A 23,367-nucleotide genomic window follows, 5' to 3' on the forward strand; every position below is an offset into this window, starting at 1 on the left:
CCATCTGTTGTAACATTTTACCGGTAGATGGCGTAGTCCCTCATTGACAACTGGTATAAATGTCATGACATTTGGATGCACGGCAACAAAGTTATTACGTTTCAACTGTCAGTGTGTTGTGTACATCGGTCGGAAAATGAGTTTCAAACAACGAGCTGCAATTGAGTTTTGTGTTAAACTGGGTAAAACTTTTAGTGAAACGCACCAAATGCTACAAAATGCATATGGTGATGAGTGTCTATCCCGTACGCAAGTTTACGAGTGGTTCAGGCGATTCAAATCGGGTAGAGAGACGCTGGATGATGATGAAAGATCAGGCCGTCCCAGAACCGGATTATCGGAAGAAAACATCGAAAAAGTGCGTGAATTCATCAAACATAACAAAAAATCGTCGGTGAAAGTTATTGAAATGGAATTAGGCATTCCTCAAACAACCGCATACCGCATTTTGACCAAAGTTTTGGGCCTTAAGAAGGTTAATTCGCGGTTTGTACCACACAAACTCACCGAAGACAAAAAAGTTGATCGAATTGCGCATTGCAAAGACATCGTTAAAAGTGCTCGGCAGGATCGAAACTTCTTGAAATCGATTGTAACTGGTGACGAGACGTGGTGTTTTGAATATGAGCCCGAAACAAAGCGGCAAAGTGCTGAATGGAGAGCGCCGGATGAAGGCACACCCAAAAATGTCGCTTGGTGAAGTCAAAAGTTAAGGTGATGCTGATTTGTTTTTACGATTCAAAAGGAATTATCCACAAAGAATTTGTTCAGCCCGGCCAGACAGTCACTGAAGAGTTTTACTTGGGCGTCATGAAGCGTTTGCTGGCAAGAATTCGTCGTATTCGGCCCGAATATCGCGAAATCGGCAGTTGGACTCTTTTGGACGATAATGCACCATCACATCGTTCGCGACTTGTAACTGAATTTTTGGTCAAAAATCACATTATTGCCCTATCACCAGATCTCGCTCCGTGCGATTTCTATCTGTTCCCGAAACTGCATTTGGCGATGAAAGGAAAGTGGCACGCATCGATTGATGCCATTGAGAAGGCGACGACCGCCGTCCTAAAGACCATTCCAATAAAGGACATGGAGAAGTCGTTTGACAACTTGTTGGAGCGTGCAAATATGTGTATCGATGCAGAAGGGGAATACACTGATTAATAAAAATGATTTGTTCCAAAATGTACATTGCTTTTTTGTTTTTTTAAAACGTTCGGTTTCTTTTGGAATGGAGGGGGTGTATATATATATATATATATATATATATATATATATATATATATATATATACACGAAAGTATTAGCCTAGATTAAATGCGATTTCTCGTCGTTAAGCCGGAGATCTGGGTTTAGATCTCGGTCCAATTGTGCATTTTCTCACTCCCTGTATATCACATACGCACTAATAAAGAATTCGTATGATCTAAAATCTGTTACTTTTTAGTTTATAAAATATAAACCTATCAACTTCAAACACAGGGAATAGTGTTTTCTTTGTGCATTTAGAAAATCATCAGAGAAGTGAAAAATTAAATCATGTGAAATAATTCTGAAGCCTTTCACGGCTAAATTGCTAGTTTAGTTTCGATGCACGGTGGAGGTGCTTGCCTCGAATGAAACACGCATAGTGCTTGGGATATCACTTTCGGCAGTTGGTTTCAGCTCATATCATACCGGTGATGAAAGGAGACGTTATATAATAAGTTAAAGCAGAATCAACATACTGCAGTAACGTGATAATAAACCCGTCGAAGAAAAAAATTAAGTACTGTCATCAAGCGCGTTTTTAACAGTTTAGCAACGTAACTTCATTTTTGGTATACGATATGTGGTTATGAACAAAATAACCAACCAGTTATGAATTGGTATTAAATATATATATATATATATATATATATATATATATATATATATATTCCGCGAATCAGACACCCTGAATAGAGGATTTTTATTCCATTCCTCGTTCACATCTTTCTGGAGTCCACTCACATTTCTCATAAGTCTCAGAGCTATTTTAAGCAGCCCAAATAAATTAAAAAAACACTGGACTTGCATCTGGGCACTTAATAGGGGTCTCGTTGTAAGGTATGGCCTGCATTCGAGTAGTCTCATTCATATCCTGGTTGAATGTGAGAGAATCTTGAGGTGTATGATTAAGCTCTATCTTGACTGCTTTTTGGTGGTTTCTGCTCGTAAATCGCTTCAGGATTTCGTCCTGGTAGTACTATGACTTGATTTTCCAGTTCTTTACCTTGCGAACCTTCAGTTTGCCTAGGTGGTAGTAGTCGGTATCCACAATGAACCTTATGGAAAGCCTTCCTGCATACTCGGGCTCACTTCGTAGTGTTATCGCGCCTTTGTCTCTGTACGATGGTTCTTCGTTTGTCCCAATCGAAAAGAAACTCATGCCTCAACCAGTAATAGTGACGTATTGCCACCTTTTCAAAATTCAGTCGTTGATACAAGATGCAGTTGATAATTCTCAAATACACATTTAGACGATTCGCCATTTCTTTTTATGAGTTGGGGGATTCTCTTGCCTGGCTATTCTGAAATTTTCGCTTCCACGTTGGTGGTGGCTTATTGCATGGCTGTATTCTTGTTCTTTTTGTTCGAGAACCGAATGCTGGGTAAACTGAATTCTAATACTTGCCGATTACATATTTGACTAAAGTCAAGCTAATGTTTCAAGCCTTACACTTACACGGCTTCCTGATCACTGAAACACTTACACTTTGTGTTGTAAAATGCTGCAACATAATTCTCATAAAACCGACTGTTCTGGCGGCATTTTCGCTCCTGCAAGAGAAGCTAACATACTCACAAATCAGATATTACACTGGCAGACGGACCTGACCAACGCTGGGTGAGTATTCTGCGCGCAGCAGTAAGGAATTCACGATAGGTCAAATATATATGAAGCAGCCTTCTGTAACAACCAGCATAGTAAAACTTGCACTCAACCTTGAGGAGGTACTCCGAACTTGCGTATTTTACATTCACTCTCGACACTGGTACCAGAAAGAGAACCTGGAACATTTTTACTTCAAAGCAAGCACATAATGGAGTGGAGATTGTGGAAGACATACAAAATGATATACTAGACCCGTAATTAACTATGTCGGTCCTGGTGTCTCCCACAGGGAACATAAAATATGACGACATTATTATTGCTTTAAACAATATTACAACTTTATACTACAATATTATTACAACTTTAAAATCAGACCGGTAACATAGAAAACTTTTTACAGGGGATAATCATAAATGGATCATCCCTTGTAAACAGTTTTCAATGTTGCCAGTCGGATTTTAAAGTTGTAAAGCAATAATAATGTCGTCATATTTTATGTCCCCTGTGGGGGACGCCAGGACTGACATGGTTAAGCAAGAATGTGGTAACAGTTCAAAAATAATAATTTTTCTGCGGGTAATAGTTCGTTGGACTTATCAAGATGATGAGTGATCAAAAAACAAAAAGCAACGCGGTAGACTACATCGTAAACAATCCATGTGTAAACACATTTTCAATCACTTAGCTTCGCGTGTCCTGGGAATCCTATCTGGATGGTTACTTACTTAGAATTTCGCCCACTAATCTGTTGACGTGACAGAAGAAGGTAACTAGTAGTTAATCTTAATTTCTTATCAGACTTTATGGTAAGATGCTATAGTGAGAAACTTAGCAAGGAGCGCTAACCACTTTTATGCATCAGTATATCCGGTGGGAGAAACAACTTCTGACAGAATTAACAAAAACTCAAAATAGAGTACTCCTAATGTTAAGTAATATTCTTAATTTTCTTAGTTACAAATATTAAGAGATTGTTACGATCATCATTCGATGCAGTCCAGGGAAATATATATTCTAATTTTTATTACTCCCAAGGAGTTATCCTTTACGTAATTTGGGGAGGGAGCAACCTATAATCCAAAGTGATAAATTACATTTTGCATCTGTACAGCATTGGCAACAGATCACAAGCTGGTATTAAAATGACAATAAATTGGAATTGTTCACCTACGTATTTGAAAACAGAGTGGCTTACCTTTAACGATAAACGAGAGGAAAAAAGTTCAAATTTCGATCTATACATTCAAGAAGCTAAAACAATTTCTACGAATCTCGAAAAATATGTATCCAAACGTGTGGAATACCACCCTTCACCTGTACATTATCATGGATAGTTCAGAATGGTATCAAATGTCAGATGTCAAAACTTACAGCAGGAACATCTAAGCAAATCAAGAAATCTTTTTCGAACTATTTCGTATACACAATTACAGACATATTCTCTTCGGTATGAAATATCGTGAAAACGGAATCTTAAACAGGAACTTTCACAATACTAGATACGATTTTATTTCGCATATGTTTATGAACAAATCTTAAATAAATAGTAAATGATTGCTAAGTACGAAAAACATATTTTAACGATGTAAAAACTAAAGCGTAAGGACTTTCAAGATTCTTCACAGATTGGCTAAAAAAGACTCAGACTATTAATGCAAATAAAAATATTCAAGCCTTAGAAGAGGAGGGAAGCATTAACGTGAAAATATAGTCTAATATTCAAACAAACTAATTAGCGACAAAAACAACCAAAAGCAGATTTAGAATACTGTTTAAGTTTAGTTTCTTTTAAACGCATCGAGGTTAAAATATCAAACTGTTCTAACGTAGGCTCGAAGCATCGGAATGCGTTCAATACTTTTCAAGCGGGAATCCAACCTGGGATCATATGCACAGAAGTTGTCTTTCTAAGTTTAAAGTCTCATGATTATGCACTGTGGCGATGTTGATAAATGACAATGGTGGAATGACGAATGTGGGAAGAAACGTAAGAACCCCCTTACCCAAAAAACGCGCACACACAGCCCGTTTGACAGGGGTTGAGATAGAAATGAAATCTGAGTTTTACATCCCACGGTTATGCCGGCTAGGCAAAGGAGACGGTGGTGAGAAATGAATGAAATATTGGAATGAAGAAAGTGGGAGAAAACGGAAGAACCCCAAGAAAACCCACTCACACGGTGTTTGTTCACGACAAAGTTCACTTGACGTGAGCTGGGATCGAACCAAGGACCCCATGCACGCTCTACCACTGACCCACCGCGGCCAGGGCTCAGATCGAATTAGGAATTCAATGTGTCAGAGGTGTGCGCTCTACCATTTAAGTCATGGCGGTCCGTTCACCGAAGATGCATGAGACAGTCACTAGACAACGGAGAGCGCTTTCTACGTTTTCTTTGACTATCAATTTCGTAACTTGATTTGAATTATAATACATAATCTTACAATGCAAATGCAGTTTAAAAAATAAATAATACATTTTTATTCAGCATTTAGACACCTCTATAAGTGATAGAAGTATTGTCTTAATCTGTATGAAAGATTTTTGTCATTGAGACTAAGTCGTTGAGATCCTATTTAAGAGTCAACTCAGTAATATGAAAAGAAAAATCACATATATATTGCAACTTAAGTACAGCAATATGGCATCCTGTACTAAGAATAAAAATGTCTATCTCACATGCACATACTTCTATGTCTTGCGGTTAGAGACAGTTCTAGATAACTTATTCTAAAGTAGGTAGGTCCATCTGACAAAACATACTGTAACGAAAACATGAACTATCAATTTACAAAAATAATTTCATTCATGAAAATCAAAACGTCAATTCTGTTGGTGAAACTAAGATTTTTGTAATACCTTAAGGAGAAAAAAACTAGTTGAGAAGGCTTCAAGAGCATTACCAGAACGAACTTCAAAAGAACTGTTGTCTACGGCAAATTGTTTTTATATATATAAACCAAAGATGGTACGCTATTTGTCTCTTATAACTAGAGGAAGAATAATTGCATATGGAAAGCTGGAATGTCTAAAAAGCAAGTTTCTCGAACCATGAGCCTGGACGTTAAAACAGTAAGATAATGAACGACTTTAAACAGAAGGGGAACAGGGATTACAAACTACAGCGAAACTGAGTAGACAGCAACTGGCAATGGAAGATGAAAATGTTTCGATTAACGCAGCAAACTCGTAAACAACTTTAGGTCTGGAATGCAGTACAGGAACATGTAACTCTCCTGATATTATTTGTTCTGTTTTGGAGGTGAAACTAACAGATGCACATACACATGCTCACTTAGAAAAATGAAATGGAATCTTTGAGTTTTACGTCCCACGCTTATGCCGGTTAGGCTAAAGGAGACGGCGATGATGAGCATTGAATGAAATGGTGGAATGAAGAAAGTGGGAGGAAACGGGAGAACCCCGAGAAAACCCACGCACACTATGTCCGTCCACCAAAAGTTCACTTGGCGGGGGCTGGGATTGAAACCGGGACCCCAAGCACCAGAGGTGAACGCTCTACTACTGAGCCACCGCGGCCCCACACGCTCACTTAGAGTTAGCAAGAACGCACATCAATAATCCACAAGACTTCTGGAACCGTGTAATCGGAAGTGATGAGAAAGTGTTTAGTTTATACGAAGGAGGAACCCTTTTAAAACTTTCTACGGTATCTTGGGTTACACATGCTCAAAACTGAAAAATTCGCAAAACAATATCTCTTTGACTTACTGTTCCCGAGGTATGACTCCTTAAATCTCCCGAAATCCGAACTTTCTTGGCCAATATTTGAGGAACGGTCGCCAGTTGGCCAATGGCCACCGGTTACTATTGGTACCAAAATGTTCATCATCCTCTTAGGCACTGATCAACGGATATGATTTCTATGGTTCCTGAGATATGGCTCAGTAAATCCCTCGAAATGGGAACGTTTTTAGCCAATCTCGGGAAAGGTAAAAGTGACTAGAAAAACTCCATAACTTTCTCAGACAGTTTTTCATGCTCTATCGAATGCAGAGCTCAAAACTAAAAAATTCGCAAATAAACACAGACACAGACATAAAGAAGTCACTAACGAACTTACCAAGTTCGTCGAAAACACTAATTTCGTTGGTCATTAGGATAATGACCATTTTCCTCAGAAAATGTCATTCGTAATTTCCTAACTTTTGGTACTCTTTAAACTACAGTATAATGGCATTTAAGGTAATTAGAAAGGTAAAACAGTTGACATACAACTCATACAAAATTAGTTGACATACAAAAGTAGTTTCTGAGAAGCAATCACCTTGATATAAACTACAAAAGAGGACCAATGCCTGGTCGATTAACAGCATCAGCAATAGGTAAAGTATGACGTTTAAAAGCTTAGTCTATTTGAATACCATGATTTTGGGAACTCTTCAAAGGGACAGCATAATTAGCATACTTAAATATTCAGGTTATTTTCACTCATTGATTAGGCCTATTACTGTAGTGTTGAGTAAGTAATTGTCTATTAAACCGTTAAGCTTACATACTGTATTAGATGTCGAACTCAACACTATTAACTGTCAAAAGCTGAATGTTTACTTTATTATTAGAAAAATTCATCGGCAATACTAACTTTCTATATATGCTAATTACTTTGTAAATCACTTGTTCCGTTAATAAAATATTGTCATTCGTGACAATTAGAGATTGTAACCTCTACTCTTTAATTTCATTCACTCTGAGATTAGCTCTTGCTTTAATTCTATCGTTGTCGCATCCAGTTACGAGTACAGATGAATAGAATTGGATTGGATCGTAGGTTGCTCCCTTTCCTAACTACGTAAAGGCATGCCAACATCAGACATTAGGGTGTAAAGAGGCAATTAGTACATATTGAAAAATGACAATTCCACATGACGGAAATGATACATCGATTTTTCACTTTTATAACACCGTATGTTGAGGAAAGAGTTACGTCTGGTAAATGTACGAAGAACCTAAGAAATAGAAGAACAGTTACATACTTAACACTGTACTGAGAGTGTCAATCTAACTGCAGTGCATGTATTAATGAAAGCAACTAACCGAACCAAAGCTACTGTTCTTCCGCGCAATCCTTATCTACGCCTAAACCTACCGTCGCTCACGCGCCTGCTTCCCACCAATGCATTCCGCGCAAACGTCCCACTTTACCTTGCTTGAACTCTATTTATATTGTTATTGCATTTGTATATTGTTGTGGTCAATTAAGTTTTTTTCCCTTTCTTTTAATTTTTATGGCACATGTCCGGACGCAATTCGTAAAACGATAAAGCTCTCCTAAAATGAATCTGCAATGAGGAATAAAACTTCTTTCCTCAAAAACATTAACGTAGTGACAGTGAATTTACTAAATTATTTTTAAACAACAACATGCTGGTCCCACTCTGAGGTATAAAGGGCTTACATAAACTTTAGACTCGTAAATATGCACAATCTATTCAGTGTGGCTAGTATTGTATTTATCACTATCCCATTCGAAATCGATCGCCGGTTGTTAAGGCTGTATCGCCGGACCAATTTTAGGCAATTCATCGGGTGAATTGGAGAATTCATTTTTCTCTTTGAGGAAGAGTAAGTGATAGTCAGGTGAGGTAAATAGTTGTAGTTAAGAAAATAGTTGCTATCGGTTGTTTTAGTTATCGTAAGCGGCATTATATATGAAGGCTGATGGGACTATTTGGTGGAGAGAAGCACTTATTTACTGGTGGGAAGGGGTGTAGAAATGGGCCGTAAATTAAAGGATTGTCACATATCGTGTTTCAGAGTTATACATAAATAACGAGAGACAGGTGTTGAAATTGTGTGAAACACATGGTTTACTAAACAAGCGAAGAGTTGTCGTAAGTATGGAAACTAAAGAAACAAGCAAAGAAAAAAAAAAACCAACCTAATTCATTACTTTTTGATATTTTTTTGGATGGCATTTAGTATCTCCCCCAAAGCTGTGCAACACATAAGCCATGCATTTTATGACATATAAATTGTATATCCATCATAGTGTACCCGTAGAACCACTGCTGCTGACGTGCCTGTTCCCTACGGACGCATTCCCTCGCTGCCGCTCAGCCCCCTTCCTGCGCTCCTGCCCTGGCTCTCAACATTCGTGCTTTTCAGTGGCCAACTAGCAGAAGTTGGTTCAGTTTTATATACTGTAACTTTTATCCCATACCTCCACACTTAATTTCGAACAATAATTACTATCAAGTGAGAGAGCATCACAACATGATTATTTGGGGAAGAAACTAAATAATAGGCCTACTTTTTTTTTTCGATTTTCATGTGGCCTAGCGATACAACACTAATGACGAATTTGAAAACGGCAAACGGAACATTTATCTGCACTGATCAAAATTGTCTAACGAAAGCTGTAACCCACTTGTGCTACTGCCTAACAGGAATCTTATTCCGAAGTTCGGCCTCTATCTTCTTTTCACATATTGCATTACTCTTTATTATTGATAATCACAACATATACAAGCAAAAATAAATAAATAAAAATAGAGGCAATGTCAAAACAGCAAAGCAATTTCAGCTATTCAAAACTACACTGCAGCTTTCCACATACATTCGGTAAGTTATGTTCCTTTATACCTCAGATTGTATAAACTATTTTTTATTGGTTATAAACTAGCAATAAGCAAATACTATACCCGTAAAAGAAAATTAACTCGAATTTCCAGTATCAACCATGCATCTACTGCGGAATACATGTCAATCTCAGCATTCTATGTAATTCCGACATTTGACTAAGCATAATACCACACCCGGTACTTCTTATCGCTAGAACGTGAGAATTCCTGCATTGAGCAATTAGAAATGGTTACGAAAAACAATGAAATCACCAAATATATTTTAAATGCGTAATATGCTAATAATATCTTACGTTAAACCAGAAACATCGCTTCGAGTACATTAATAGTGTAAGAATATACTAATTGATTTAAAATCAGTTGGCTTGAAACAAAAGTGATGAGTATCGAGCAGTATCATTTACGAATTTGTACTCTTACCTTCGATCGAGTCTAATAACTTAGCTCTTTCATACATTGTAACGATTGATACGCACACCTGTTAGTGAAGAAACTATTTGAGTATAACTCGCAACACTTTCGGTGCTATACTACGAGCAAAAGTATTTCCAAATAAGGTTAACTTTCCCCTGGGCGTGTCTATAGCTTTACTCATCGCACCTGACCTAATTCACAACACCTTACTCAACTATGACACTTACCGGCCAGCTGGTCTTCTGTAAACGATGCCTGAAAGAAAAAGAAATTCAATTAGTAACAAAATCATACAAAATTGATGAAAATTGAGAAAATTTTCTAACAGAGCAAAATCTTCCTGCACCTACCATTTCCTAACGTACAGTTTCTTACGTCAGTTGGCGACAGATGTGAAAAATATGCGTAGAGCTAAGAAAGCTCCCTCTGGTGGCCAAATTAAAGATATAACAAAATATAAGCGAATGGCGTGCTACCGTTGTGAATTGCCGGTACGTTCACTTGCGCAGCTACGGAACTTACAAAAAAAGAAAAAGTTTCAATCATCTATTTTAATATTAAATCTTAGAGAAGGAAATGAGTATTTTTTGCGTATAAAATAAATTCTCCTTCTCAGCACGGAGAAATCTTAAGAAGACAAGCGCAGTCAATCATATCTAAAAGCGTTCATTTACTCGACACTCATTGAATGTCTCTTAAATATAAATGTATTATATTATTTTTATTGTGTTTTTCTAATTTAAAAAATAACACCATCACAATACCACATCGAAAAGTTCACATGGTATACACGATTTTCGTTTCGATTCGACGTCTGGTAGAGATCTATGGAAAGTCTATATCTACTGTCAATCACACACACACAAAAAAAAAGCACTAGTGAAAACAAATGAAGATGTTTCCTGATATGCATTGTGGATTGTAAGGTCACTTGATGTATATAGCTTAGGATTTTCTTTTAATGTTCAAATGTGTACTACAGTAGCAACACATACGCATTAGAATAGTATTAGAAGAACAAGAATAGTACTAATATTAAAATATAAGTTTTCAAAATGGTGCTATTTTTTGTGCTTGACTGTACTTGCGTATGTCAACAACCGAAAAAATAGAGGCAATCAGGAACATCATTCCGTAACGGTTTGCGTCAATACAACGTAAAATTTGCATTTGGTTTGTGATAATCGTTACCACATACTACTTTTTTGATATGACGCCGGTAACCAGTCTTCGAAGTGGAAGAAAGCAGAGGCGGTATGTTTTATTACGATGATAACTCGACATACCGGCTATCTAAATGTTAAAGTACAGTGAGGGTATGTTGCCTAAAAGATTGCATTCCTATTTAATATAATGACCGAAAACCACTGGGGAACTTCTCTTTAGTTACGGGGGTGGGCATGAAGAAACTTTGATCCTTCGCCAACAACTTTCTGAAAAAAATATCTCTTTCATGTTGTATTATAGAGAATTATACACGAAAATGCTCAAAAACGTAGTTTCTATACTAACAATTAACTGCAGGAAAGCTCAAAGCAAACATTTATACAGTGGCGAAGGGTGATAGTTTCAAAAGGGTAGGCCCAATGTTATAATAATAATAATAATAATAATAATAATAATAATAATAATAATAATAATAATAATAATAATAATAATAATAATAATAATAATACCTGCATTACCTATATCATCTTGTATACAATACAGATCTTCCCGTTTTTCTTCTCATCAAATATGTCTATTACATTCTTCTTGCCTAATATCCCTCAGAGTTCATTTCTGTAGCGATTGAAGCTTACGCAGTAAGTCTGTACTTACTCATTATACTCCTTCGGAATTTTAAAATTTTCTTCAGGGCACCCGTATTCTTGTTTCACATGGTGTTGTAGTAACTGAAACACTAAATCTCACATGTGACAAGCGAAAACATCCTAGGCAGGCCGGTAGCAAGGCCAAAAATGTAGGGGGGGGGGCGATCCATCCACATTATAGTTCATCATCATATCATAGTTCATTTGCAAACCTACCGTGAAAAATTTACGGGCCAGGCCCCCTAGACCCTCCTGGATACGGGCCTGATTCTAGGTACACTTCTTGCAGACCATTTCATGAGATGTATTGAAGTAAATTAATAGGTCTAAGATACTGATTTTCGTCGTAAAAGATTATTGTCAGTTCATTCCGTAGCTGATTACCGTTGAATGTGGGATACGGTTTAAGAAGATTCTCTAATTTCTTCCTAAGCAAATCACTATTGTAATCCTGAAAACTGTTCACAGTCAAGTAGTTCTACAGATCCTAAAGGAAATAAATCAGGAAAATTTGTTTCCATCTGAACTTCAAGTATATCCAAAATTTCCAGGGTCTTTTAAGCTTTGCTTTTCCTTACCACCCAACTGCAACGAACTAATATTTACAAATTATCCACAGTTTCTTCTGAACGCAATCAATGTTAGCATGACTCCTTTGTAACTAAGCGTGACATATCGGAAGTATATCTTCTTTTACAAAATATGAAACAATTTATCGATAGATATAAATCGCCTCATGCAGAGTCGCTCTGACCCGTTATTAGTGTCATACTAAAGAGTTCGACTAACATGTGTTTCCCGCAGTAGTCAGGCTTTTAGTATGCCGCTCATCATATGTCAAAACGACTCTGCATAAGGCCTAAATATTTTACTACAGAAACACAAGAAAACAAATTCACATGAATTTAACGGAATTATAGACCATCGACAGCACTTATTCAATCCAGATCTCAGTTTTATAATGAAATTCACTTATGTGTCTCATAGCTGATCTTAATTCGCTGTAATGCAATTTAATTGCTTCAATTGAGTGTGATCGGGTGGGGAAGATGGACTATCACATTTTCTGCGCTTCACTGCTGTTTCGTCTACTTACTAAAGCAAACTCTGCTTGTAAAATTTCGTTTTAATTATATTATTCAAAACACACGACAGGCATTCAGTTGTCATTTTGTATGTCACTTGATTCTCCTTTAAAAACAGAATCATACTTTTTTTTTTTCATACACTGCTCTTTATATGTTAACAACTCCAAATAATTTTTTGGACAAATGCATGCAGAACTCTCTTGCCCTCTATTTGTTCTATTTTCAACAGAAGCGTTGGTCTTCTTTCCTTAATAACACATTAATTTTCAAAAGACCACTGACATAGAGGATTCTTTAATAGAAATTATATTATGTTCATTTTGTTATACGTATTACGTTGCGTTAGAGTCCGCAAAATTATGCAAGTTGGTACGGAATGGGGCCCACGTTTACTTGGTTTTTATTTGTTTGACATATCGAATCGAAATTGAAGGTTTCGAGAGAAACGCTTAATGTAGAAACGAAAGTCGATAAACGCTGAGGCCGGTCTCTTTCGCAGGTTATTACCAACACGTTCTCTCGCGGGATTTTCTGAGAAGCTTGGCGGTAGTTCTACTGCCGCGTGAGACACTGTACGGTGAGCCTCTCAGTAGTGGTGCTAACTACGATTTCTTTATCGAACAATAAAATATTTTTCAACAGAAAATTATCATACATTCTGTGCAAGGAAATGAATTAATTATAAATTCTAATTTCTGAAAGTAAATGGGTAGGCCGGGCCTCAGGGCCTCTTACCACCCTTCGCCACTGCATTTATATGAATTATGACAAGAAAATACCCACATACATACGGAAGAAACAATTCGAGATGGCACATCAAAATATAAACTAGATGAATTTTTAAAAGAAAAGTCAGGAAGTAAGATAACAAAAATGTCCGAGTCGGACACCTTAGAAATTATTTCTACATAAGAAATAAAATCTTTTACGTGCAAAGCTATTCATCAATTACTGTGTATCTGAGCAAAAACACCACAGGTGCAAAAAATGCAGCCAAGTTCGGCAGTCTCAAAAAGTCTTTCTTCACAAAACTTGGCTGCCATGAACTACCGTGTTGATAAAATGGATTTATTAAAGGTATTTAGCGTCTACTCTTCCGTGACGGGATGTCTTGATCACTAAAAAAACAGATGTGGTATGCCTTCATCACTCTAAAACCAGAGGCGGTTTGACATACCACCACATACTGTCTCACTTCGACCACTACCAGTGATACTAATTTTGCGTTCTAAAAATATCTATCCTCTGCGAACTTCTCTCAAAGACGATCTTCACACACATTCTGGGTTCCGTTATACCCTTAATTCCGTATGTCTTCAGAAGATTAGCGAGAACAATGCAATGTCCTAACGGACATATTCGTGCAGGGGCGCAGGAACCGGGGGGCTAGGGGGCAGTTGTCCCTCCTGAAATTTTCAAAGGGGGAAGATACTCGTTTTCCCCCTCACTCTCAGATTGTAAAAACATCAGACAACACTGATTATATGAACTAAGTTTTGGTTTTTATAGTAATGTAAAAAAAAAAAAAAAAACATCTATTCCAGATTCATCTTTCTCTTTGAAACAAGGGACCGGGCACTTTTTCTGCCCCCATGTTAGACAGAAAGATTAGGAAAAAGAATTGAAAATTCTCTTCATTTTCATTGGTGTACATTATCAAAACACTGTAAATTATTTTAAAATTGTTGTTTAAGTAATCGTAAGTCTGCAATATGAAACGAGTCGTCGAGCGAGATTTTAAAATTTAAAAAATATAACAGTTTAAACGAGTAACAGGACATTTAGGGCCTAAATACATTTTCCATAAAGTTAAATTAAAGTTCTTACAAACAATATGCAGAGTGCAGTAAGTTTTACAGTGAGGAAGAAAAATGTAAAAGGTAGGGTTAATAATTCAGAGTAAATGAAAAATGAGAACTCAATTCTCGTTCCGTTCGTTTAACCCTTTCACTACCATTTTTTTAGGAATGAGAAACATTAATATATGGCTACTTTAAGTTGGTTTCAAACTTATAAATATATATATATAAACATTTTCCACCGTTTCGTTTTTTGACATGGGAAGGCTGGGACATTATGTACCCCTCTGATATTTTTACGTGGGACCTATATGTCCCAGTGGTATTGACATGAATGATCATCTTGTATTTTTAATTATGAAACGTATATTGTCAGAAAAACAATTGGGTCGTATTTATGATTACAAATATTTTACATTTCGGCATCCTTTTCCAAATTGCAGTACATGCAACCACTGCTTTATCACTAGTACATTGTACCTCATTTTTATCTGTTCCATTATCACTTTCATTGTTCACTTCTACTTCCACTACTGTCTGTTTGATAATATTAATAAGAATTCTGTGAACCATTAGCAGGCTTCTCTTAAACAGTGGAACATCGATTCATAACAATAAAATGTGGTAAATTACCAGGGGTCCTCTGAGAATGCATCGTGGGACACATATGTCCCAGTGGTAATGAAAGGGTTAAGATATGAGTGCAGAAACAGAACACCTGTTTCAGCTCTTTTTTCAGACCAAGTTTGTAGACAAGAATAAGGAAGACAGTCAATGCTTATAATAACTAGTAATGTTAGATATTTAGCTCGCAGTGGTCAAGCAATCAGTGGACATTTGCATAGCACGGATAATTTAATGTCATTCCTGGATGAAAGAAAAATGGATGTGCCTGTTCTCAATTAATGGATTAATCGACAGGATAACTGGCTTAGTGCTGCTTGAAAGAATGGAATTTTAAAGATTATGGGACATGCAATATAGAGAGACTTAGTATCAGAAGTTAAAGAGCATCCATTTTATGCAATCATAGCCGACTCCACGACTGATATTTCAAAGAAAGAACAGTTGTCTCTGTGTGTGCTGTATTGACTCTGATTCATCAAACCCAACAAAATATTATGGAAATGATCACCCTACATGGCACAAAATCGGAAACAGAATTCACGATCGAAGATATTCTAACGAACCCTAACCTGAATGCAGAAAATATGCGCGAACAGTGTCATGATGGTGCAGCTAATACATTGATTGCAATAATCATGCATTAGATCTTCCATTCAAGGAAGTAGCACGAAAATGCGAACCCTTGTGTGACGTGCGGGCCATAGTGAAAGACGTTTCTGTAACAATAATTTGATTTGATTGGTTAATAATAATAATAATAATAATAATAATAATAATATAATGAAGCTTTAAACAGTTCGTGAGAGTGAAATTTACATCTATAAGAGGCATCTTAGTTTATATCCTTAGATTAATTAATTCCGTGTCAGTTTTGTGCTGGATTTTGGGCTGGTGCAGAAATTTTCAACCACTGAAATCAGAATTAAAAACATATAAAATTGTAAAATTTGTACTGCTCACAATGACTGTAAGTACAAATTTTACCATTTTATATACTGGTACATATTTTTAATTGTATTGGACATGGTCACACGGACACTATTAAAGAATCTTAAAACTACTTAAATCACTTGGAAATGAATAAATTATATTTTTACAAATCCAGTTCTGGTGTTGCGGTACACAGTAATACTAGAAATTGCTATTTAGAACTACAAACTTTGTAGCACTTTGTAGTAGAAAGTAATTTGTACATTATAAAACAGGCTACACAATTAAAAAAAAATAAGAAAACATATTTTTTTCTACCTACTTGACTTCGTACCAGAAATGGAAAAATGGAATTTTCACTAAAGACTTCATAAAATTTATATAGAAAATTCAATTACACTGATTATCCAGAGTTATTTGTATTTTTTTTACTACACTTAATTCAGTATATCCAGTTTGTTATTACATTCACCTCTCTTTCTAATCTCATTATATTCGCTTCACTTCACAATAATAAAGTTCGACACAATTAATAAGAAATAATTCAAGTTAATATTGAATTTTAAGTGCTATTTTGTAATTTAAATAATTGGTTATAATACGCATAATATTTTCACTTACGTAATTCTACATTTATTTCTTTTCAAAATTGATCAATAGTATATTTTCTTTCGCTTGTCTTTGATAAGAATTCTCTTGCAATGGTGTTTAAATCTAAGTCTGGTCGCTACACATATGCAAAACAGCAGATGATCCAATCTTTCCTGCATCATGGATGTCCTCAAATATGTTTTTAGATGACGCAAATAGCTGAATGATGTTTCGCAAATGCTTAAGAAGCTGGCATAGTGAGAACGAAAGTCCCTAGACAAACAACTTGGTCGAGAAGGCTGCGAACAGTTGGGGTTTCAGCGCTAATAGTTTTTAATATTCTGGTGCGACTCAGTCGTCATCAAAGTAGGTAGAAGCAGCCTGAGCTGAGCTCATAATCTATCTAGGTTAAAATCCGACGAGTGAACTCCCAATTCCTGCTTGAAATATTTTCTTCAGCGAGGCCCACCAACACATATAGCTCCTTCAGAAAGTATCTTCTAGAGTTTTATGAGTTGTTTGAGACCTGGCTGATTGAAACGACGCTGAACTTCATTCAACAAATAGTCACTGATTTCGAAGTAAATTTTTGGAAGATCTGATACAAGTTCTAGGGTAGATACTATAGAAGGATTATCAGTTTGCTCCAACCTAATTGGTGTTCTCTTTGATCTTGATGAAGTGAGCAATTTTAAGTGTAGTATGTCTGCATTTTCTTTTGCTTCCTTATAGATGTTTTCAAATGCACTTCCCGTTCTTAGGTTTCACAGAGTATCCTCTAGAATTGCTGTTGCTTTTTTTTTTTTTTTAAGCTCTAGAAGCAGAATCTTCAGAATTTTGAAGCACTTTTGCCAGTTGCTCGCAAGGTACAAAAGCACGTATACTGACTATCAGAAAAAATATCATTCCGAATTTGTTCATTCTTTTTAAATACCCTTTTAGAATTACTTTTTGATCATCATTTGGACTACTTGTATTGCTGATGATTTTTTCCCAACGTGATTTGAATTCGTTTGTAGTAGATTGAAATCTGATTAGAGATTTTCGCCTTACACGCCAGCGAGTAGTACAAACAGGCAGCAAATGTTTGGATTACTTTCGTTGATAGTTTTACAGGGTTCAAGAACAATGTCGGCGTGCGTATGTTGTCCATCGTTTTGCAGAATCCAGGTTGATATCGACTTCTCGCGGTTTTTCTGTTATTTATTAGTCTGTTTTCGTATATGTTCCTCTTTCGAAATCATAATTACTATTGCTTCCGTGTATTTTATATAATTGTTCCTTTATAAAAGTTGATATTTCATAAAACTTTATAAAATTATAGGGACTAATGCAGAGTCGCGTTGTGGTGTGACTAGCGTCATACTAAAGGTGTGACTACTGCAGGAAATATGTTAGTTGAACTCTTTAGTATCGCACTAATCGCTTGTCAGAACGACTCTGTATATGGCCCATAACTTCTACGCTGATTGTCATAAAACGGCAAGTGTTGCGTTGACGTTAACCTTTACAGAATGTGGCTGTCAAATACTTTCTTTTGCACCGACAAGTCTGCTAGTTGAATTTCAAATACAATCTGAATAGCAAGAGGTGCGTCCTCCTGTAGTGTGAAAACAGTGGACATCGGTACGACGCGTTTTTGTTTTCATGGTGCTGCAACGCTCCGGATAATTGTTGTATCGTGTTTTCAATTACCATCACAAACTAAAACAATGAGTGGAGGAATGTTGTATGGTGGTGATGAGATAGGTGCACTTGTGTTTGATCCAGGGCACTATTCTTTGAGAGTTGGGTATGCTCAGGAAGATACACCAAAAGCTGAAATTCCATCTGTCATAGGAGTGGTAGAGGAGGCGAATCAAGTGGCCGCTACTCAAGAAGGGCTTGAGGAAGAAAAGAAGCCGGATACTTCGAATGTTACTGCAAAGCATTTTATTGATATCACTACTCTTCATGTGGCACGAAAAAATATGGAAGTAGTAAATTATATGAAAGATGGAATGATCGAAGACTGGGATTTATTTGAAAAAGTATTAGATTATACGTACGCAAAATGCATCCAGTCCGAGTCGGAGTTTCATCCAGTTTTAATGTCAGAAGCTCCTTGGAATATACGATCGAAAAGAGAACAGTTGATTGAGTTAATGTTTGAAAAGTACAATGTGCCGGCATTTTTTCTTGTAAAAAATGCAGTTCTTGCAGCTTTCGCGAACGGTCGTGCAACGGGTATAGTTGTTGATAGTGGCGCTACTCATACCACGGCAGTTCCCGTACAGGATGGTTATGTTCTTTCGCAGGCGATTGTGAAATCTCCTTTGGGTGGCGATTACATCAGTATGCAGTGTAAACAATATTTGCAGGAAAATGACATTGAAGTGATTCCTTCTTATATGGTGGCGTCGAAAGAAATAGTGAAGGAACGCGAGAAGGCAAAATGGACAAAAAAGAAAAACATTCCTGAAGTGACAACAAGTTGGCATAACTACATGGTGAAGAAGGTTATTCAAGATTTTCAGGCAAGTGTGTTACAAGTATCAGAAACTCCGTATGATGAAAAGACAGTAAACAGTATACCAACAGTTCATTATGAATTTCCAAATGGCTATCATCAGGATTTTGGGTGTGAAAGATTCAAGATTCCTGAAGCACTGTTCGACCCGAGTATTGTTAAAGGTGTTGGGAATACAATGCTGGGAGTCGGGCACATTGTTACAACCAGTGTTGGAATGTGTGATGTTGATGTAAGGCCAAGTTTATACGGAAGTGTCATTATTACAGGTGGGAATTCGTTTCTACAAGGCTTTCCTGAGCGTCTCAACCGAGACTTATCAGTAAAAATTCCATCAAGTATGCGGTTAAAAATGATAAGCGCTAATGGTTGTGCTGAGCGTAGATTTGGTGCTTGGATTGGAGGTTCCATTTTAGCTTCGATTGGAACATTCCAGCAAATGTGGATTTCCAGTCAGGAATATAACGAAGGAGGGAAGGCACAGATTGAGAGAAAATGCCCTTGAACTATTTGCAATTTTGACAGGTTTCTTTGTATATTCATACAATGAAATTACTATTGTTTGTGTATTGTGTCATTTTCAGAGATGTAATCTGTGTTCAGAAGTTTACATGATAATGGGAAATCGAGAAATCTTTTTACCTATATTTGCAAGATAAACAAGTAATTATGTAAACCAGTATACTACTGTTTTAGAAATGTTACTCAGCGTGATTACGAGGTACAAAGTATAGTTTAGAATAAATCATGTGAATTTTGTACGCTTAATCGAAGTTCATGAATTGATATTTTATTTACTATTCAGTCCTCGTATTTTGTTAAAAGTGAGTGTCACTAGAAAGTGAGAAACCTAAAGCTTATCAACGTATATTGGAGTGTGGTTTATTAAGTGAGATCCTTTATTGGTTGAGCAACAAGAAAGCTTTTGACTTCCCAAGTATTGAGGAGTGAGCTGTCTTTTTTCAGTGGGATATATAAATACGCTTTAATTGTGATTGCAACATTACCTTTTTAGACATATGCCTATCATATGTTATCTGTAAATGTCTGTGTGAATGATCCAAATATTCTCGTCATTTCCGCTCTCAGCCTAAGTGCAAGGTTCCAAGACTGGTATATTGGGCTCCAAACAATACGTTTGCTAAGTTGGGAAAACGTGGGCTAATGTTTCACTTCGTGGATGGTATTTAGTATCTCCCCCAAATCCATCGACGGCTCCGGAGTCGGTACTGTCACTTATAGAGTGAGCCGTTGTAAACGATTACTGAAATCAAAGTTAACACCTAACCTAACATAATTAAATAACGAGTCGTAATCACTTCCAAGTGAGCCAGTCACTAAGTGATTTGGGGACAAACTAAATAATATATTTCCCCCAAATCACTTGGTAGTGACTCTGGCTCAAATACCGGCTCCGGAGCCGTCGAATATTATTTGCATTCTTCTGTGCACTTTCGTTTTAGTCGGACTAAGTGTATGTAAGTGCCAGGGTTGGCAAAAACCATGGTTTCTATTGAAAAAATCAAAAAACCAGGTTTTTTTGGTTTAAATAATTTGCTCTATGTATTTATCTCGCATATGGACAAAAATAAGTTTGTTTCGCCTTGGTGTTATTATACAACAATCGGGTTCCGCTGGAAGGGGTTACATAAGCTTAAAGCGAAATTCAAACCACTTCTCGGCTTACATCCGAGAGAAATTTTCCTCTATTTGAACTCGAAACCAGGATTAGCTGGCGATACGTCTGTCGACTCACTCACGAAGGACTCCTGATAAAAATGTAACGATTTATTTCGCTTTCTTCCTTTCCTCAGAATTTGGCCTAGGTTGAATATTCTCCTGGGTACTGAAGGTACTCCAGGCTATCCAACCGTAACTTAAATTATATTTGCACAACGAAAAAAAAAACTTAAGTTAAAATATAAAAGAGAAATAAAATAACATCTGCAATAATGAAGAAAGGAAGATTTAAAAAAAAAAAAATAAAATTAAATTAAACTATACTTCGAATCAGGATCCTTCTCCTGTTGAGACCACCGCGAGAAGCACTGTAACTGTTGATAATATCTATAAAGTTTAATTCTTTCGTTTTGAAGACCACTTGCCAATATTGTTAATCGAGCTTATAACTAAGGGATATTCAGATCTCATAACACAATGACGACTACTTCGGACAGTACAAACTAAATTTATTGTTAGAACAGAAAGAAAAAAAAATAAAACTACAATGACAGAGCTCTCCTTCCCGCACGGAGAGGAAAAGACTGAAATACATTGCAAGTGGAAAGAAAAAAAAAAAGTATAATTAGGTTGAAAATTTAGTTCCAAATTATGTTCCTAATTCCAAATTTTGTCTTCACCAAACCTACCTTTACGACAATATCTACGCGAACAGAACATTTACTTTAATGCACCTCTTAAGTTTCCAAAAAAAATTTTAGTTCAGGTTATATTTAGTTTCATACAATATAAACTCTGTTTCGTCGATCCGATTCTTAGTGCAAGTACATTTTTTTGCATTTTGGAAATTTAGAAATACATAGTACAAAATTACAAGTTCTGTTTATATCGGGTTGACCAAAAAAAAAAAAAAAAAAAAACACACAATGGTATGTGATTGTTTTATACTGTAATTTTGTAAGTGGTAGAAGATATTCCTTATGTTAAGATAGGTATAAATTCGTTGTCATGTCTCATTGTGTATTTTTTTTCCTTTCATTGTTAGTGTATTTTCATGTCATGTTGTCATATTGATTTTTTTTTCCTTTTTTTTCCTTTTCTTTCTTCCATTAGTAGTGTATTTCCATTCCCGTGTACTTTTATTTTTTTTTTTTTTTGGTTAGGTATAGTCTTATGTCATATTACTCGTGTATGTGATGTTGATGTCTTGCAGATGATTTCATTGACTGAATCTTAGGTGTAATTTTATGTCGTGCGGGTTAATGTGAATTGTCGGTGGAACCTGAAGATTTTTTTTATATAGTTTAAGAAGTTTTTTTTTTCTTTTTCTCTTAGCTAATATCCTTGTAGGTATAGGTTAGGGTCAGGATGTCATTTTTTTTTCTTTTCATTGGTAAGGCTTGTTAAATGTTATGTCGTGTTTGTTTTGTACCTGACCTTCATTGACGATTTAGGTAAGAGTTAGCTTTGGTGTCGTGTGAACTCGAATTAAATAATTGGGAATCAAGATGGAAAAATAAATTATCTCGATCGAGATAACTTATTTTTCTTCGGTGGGCCCCGAAGATGAGACGGTCCCTTTCCGCTCATGTATAATTGTTTATATTAGTATGAGATCGTTGGGATCTGAGGACCCAAAATGGCGCCCTTCGAGTTCGATCCAAAGCCACATCAAGTGTTCGTTTATAGTCCTCGCTGTGCGCGAATGTGCTGCCACCAAGTGAGAAAAGCTAGAATAAAAACAAACAAATATCAAGTATTTTTTTAAGAAGAGAAAATTTAAAATTTCAAACTAGATTTATTCAAGTAAGTAGTTGTAATTTAAATATTTTTACTTTAATCGTAATTATTTTACCACATTTAATAGGTGGATAAGCATGTTAAAATTTTAAAAAAATCTCCCGGTAGTAAATCTACCAATTGAAAAATAAGGGGGGCGAAGTGAAGCTATCCTCGCCGGTAGGGGATAGCGTCCTTTTTTTCCGCATCATCATGAAGTGGTGAGAGCGTCTTAGCCAACTCAGGGAGAAATTTCTGACAAAATCCACTTAACCGCAGTGTAATATGTAAGTCAAACTTATTAGTGAAACCAAAACCGGTTGGTGGGAGAAAACCTGAAGGACAGCTATGGATTGAGTGTAATAATTCGATCAACTACGACAAAATTGACAACTCCCTCTTGCATGGTGAGGATGCACGTGCTTCACCCATAATGGATTAGTTCGCAGTGGATAAGGTTTGAACGTTAGTTTCCAGGATTACAAGGTAACATCAATGTTTTTTTTTTTATTTATAATGCGGCTGGAGTAAATCTAGAAGATAAATTGTAAATCCGGAAGGGCCATGTGACTCGGAAGATTCCAGGCGTAGGGGAAGTGACTGCTGCCGTCTAAATTTAGTTTCGGACGAATTGGCTGATGTTTTATAAACCGTGACAAACCTTAAAAATTGG

At 36.4% G+C, this 23,367-nt stretch overlaps 2 protein-coding genes across 3 annotated transcripts in view; one reads left to right on the top strand and one right to left on the bottom strand.

Moving 5' to 3' along the window:
- Positions 1 to 10,356, bottom strand: part of Mlc-c (Myosin light chain cytoplasmic) — a 28,131-nt gene extending 17,775 nt beyond the window's left edge. The window contains exons 1-2 of one of the 2 annotated variants that reach the window (XM_081735567.1): positions 10,228 to 10,356; positions 10,105 to 10,132 (exon numbers count right to left, since the gene is read on the bottom strand). In XM_081735567.1, coding sequence (XP_081591693.1) covers positions 10,105 to 10,132; positions 10,228 to 10,230 — 31 coding nt within the window. In that variant the 5' untranslated portion in view covers positions 10,231 to 10,356. Of the gene's footprint in view, positions 1 to 9,883; positions 10,041 to 10,104; positions 10,133 to 10,227 lie in introns of those variants that run through there. The other variant, XM_081735566.1, reaches the window with a different exon arrangement.
- Positions 10,357 to 18,339: 7,983 nt separating this feature from the next.
- Positions 18,340 to 20,003, top strand: Bap55 (Brahma associated protein 55kD). Its single transcript, XM_081735569.1, has one exon. It carries the CDS (start codon positions 18,439 to 18,441, stop codon positions 19,738 to 19,740), a length of 1,302 nt encoding a protein of 433 aa, XP_081591695.1. The 5' UTR covers positions 18,340 to 18,438; the 3' UTR covers positions 19,741 to 20,003.
- The last annotated feature ends 3,364 nt before the right edge of the window (positions 20,004 to 23,367 follow it).

This window comes from Thermobia domestica, chromosome 13 (genome assembly GCF_964235325.1).
Source record: "Thermobia domestica chromosome 13, izTheDome1.hap1.1, whole genome shotgun sequence".
NCBI classification, from domain to species: domain Eukaryota; kingdom Metazoa; phylum Arthropoda; class Insecta; order Zygentoma; family Lepismatidae; genus Thermobia; species Thermobia domestica.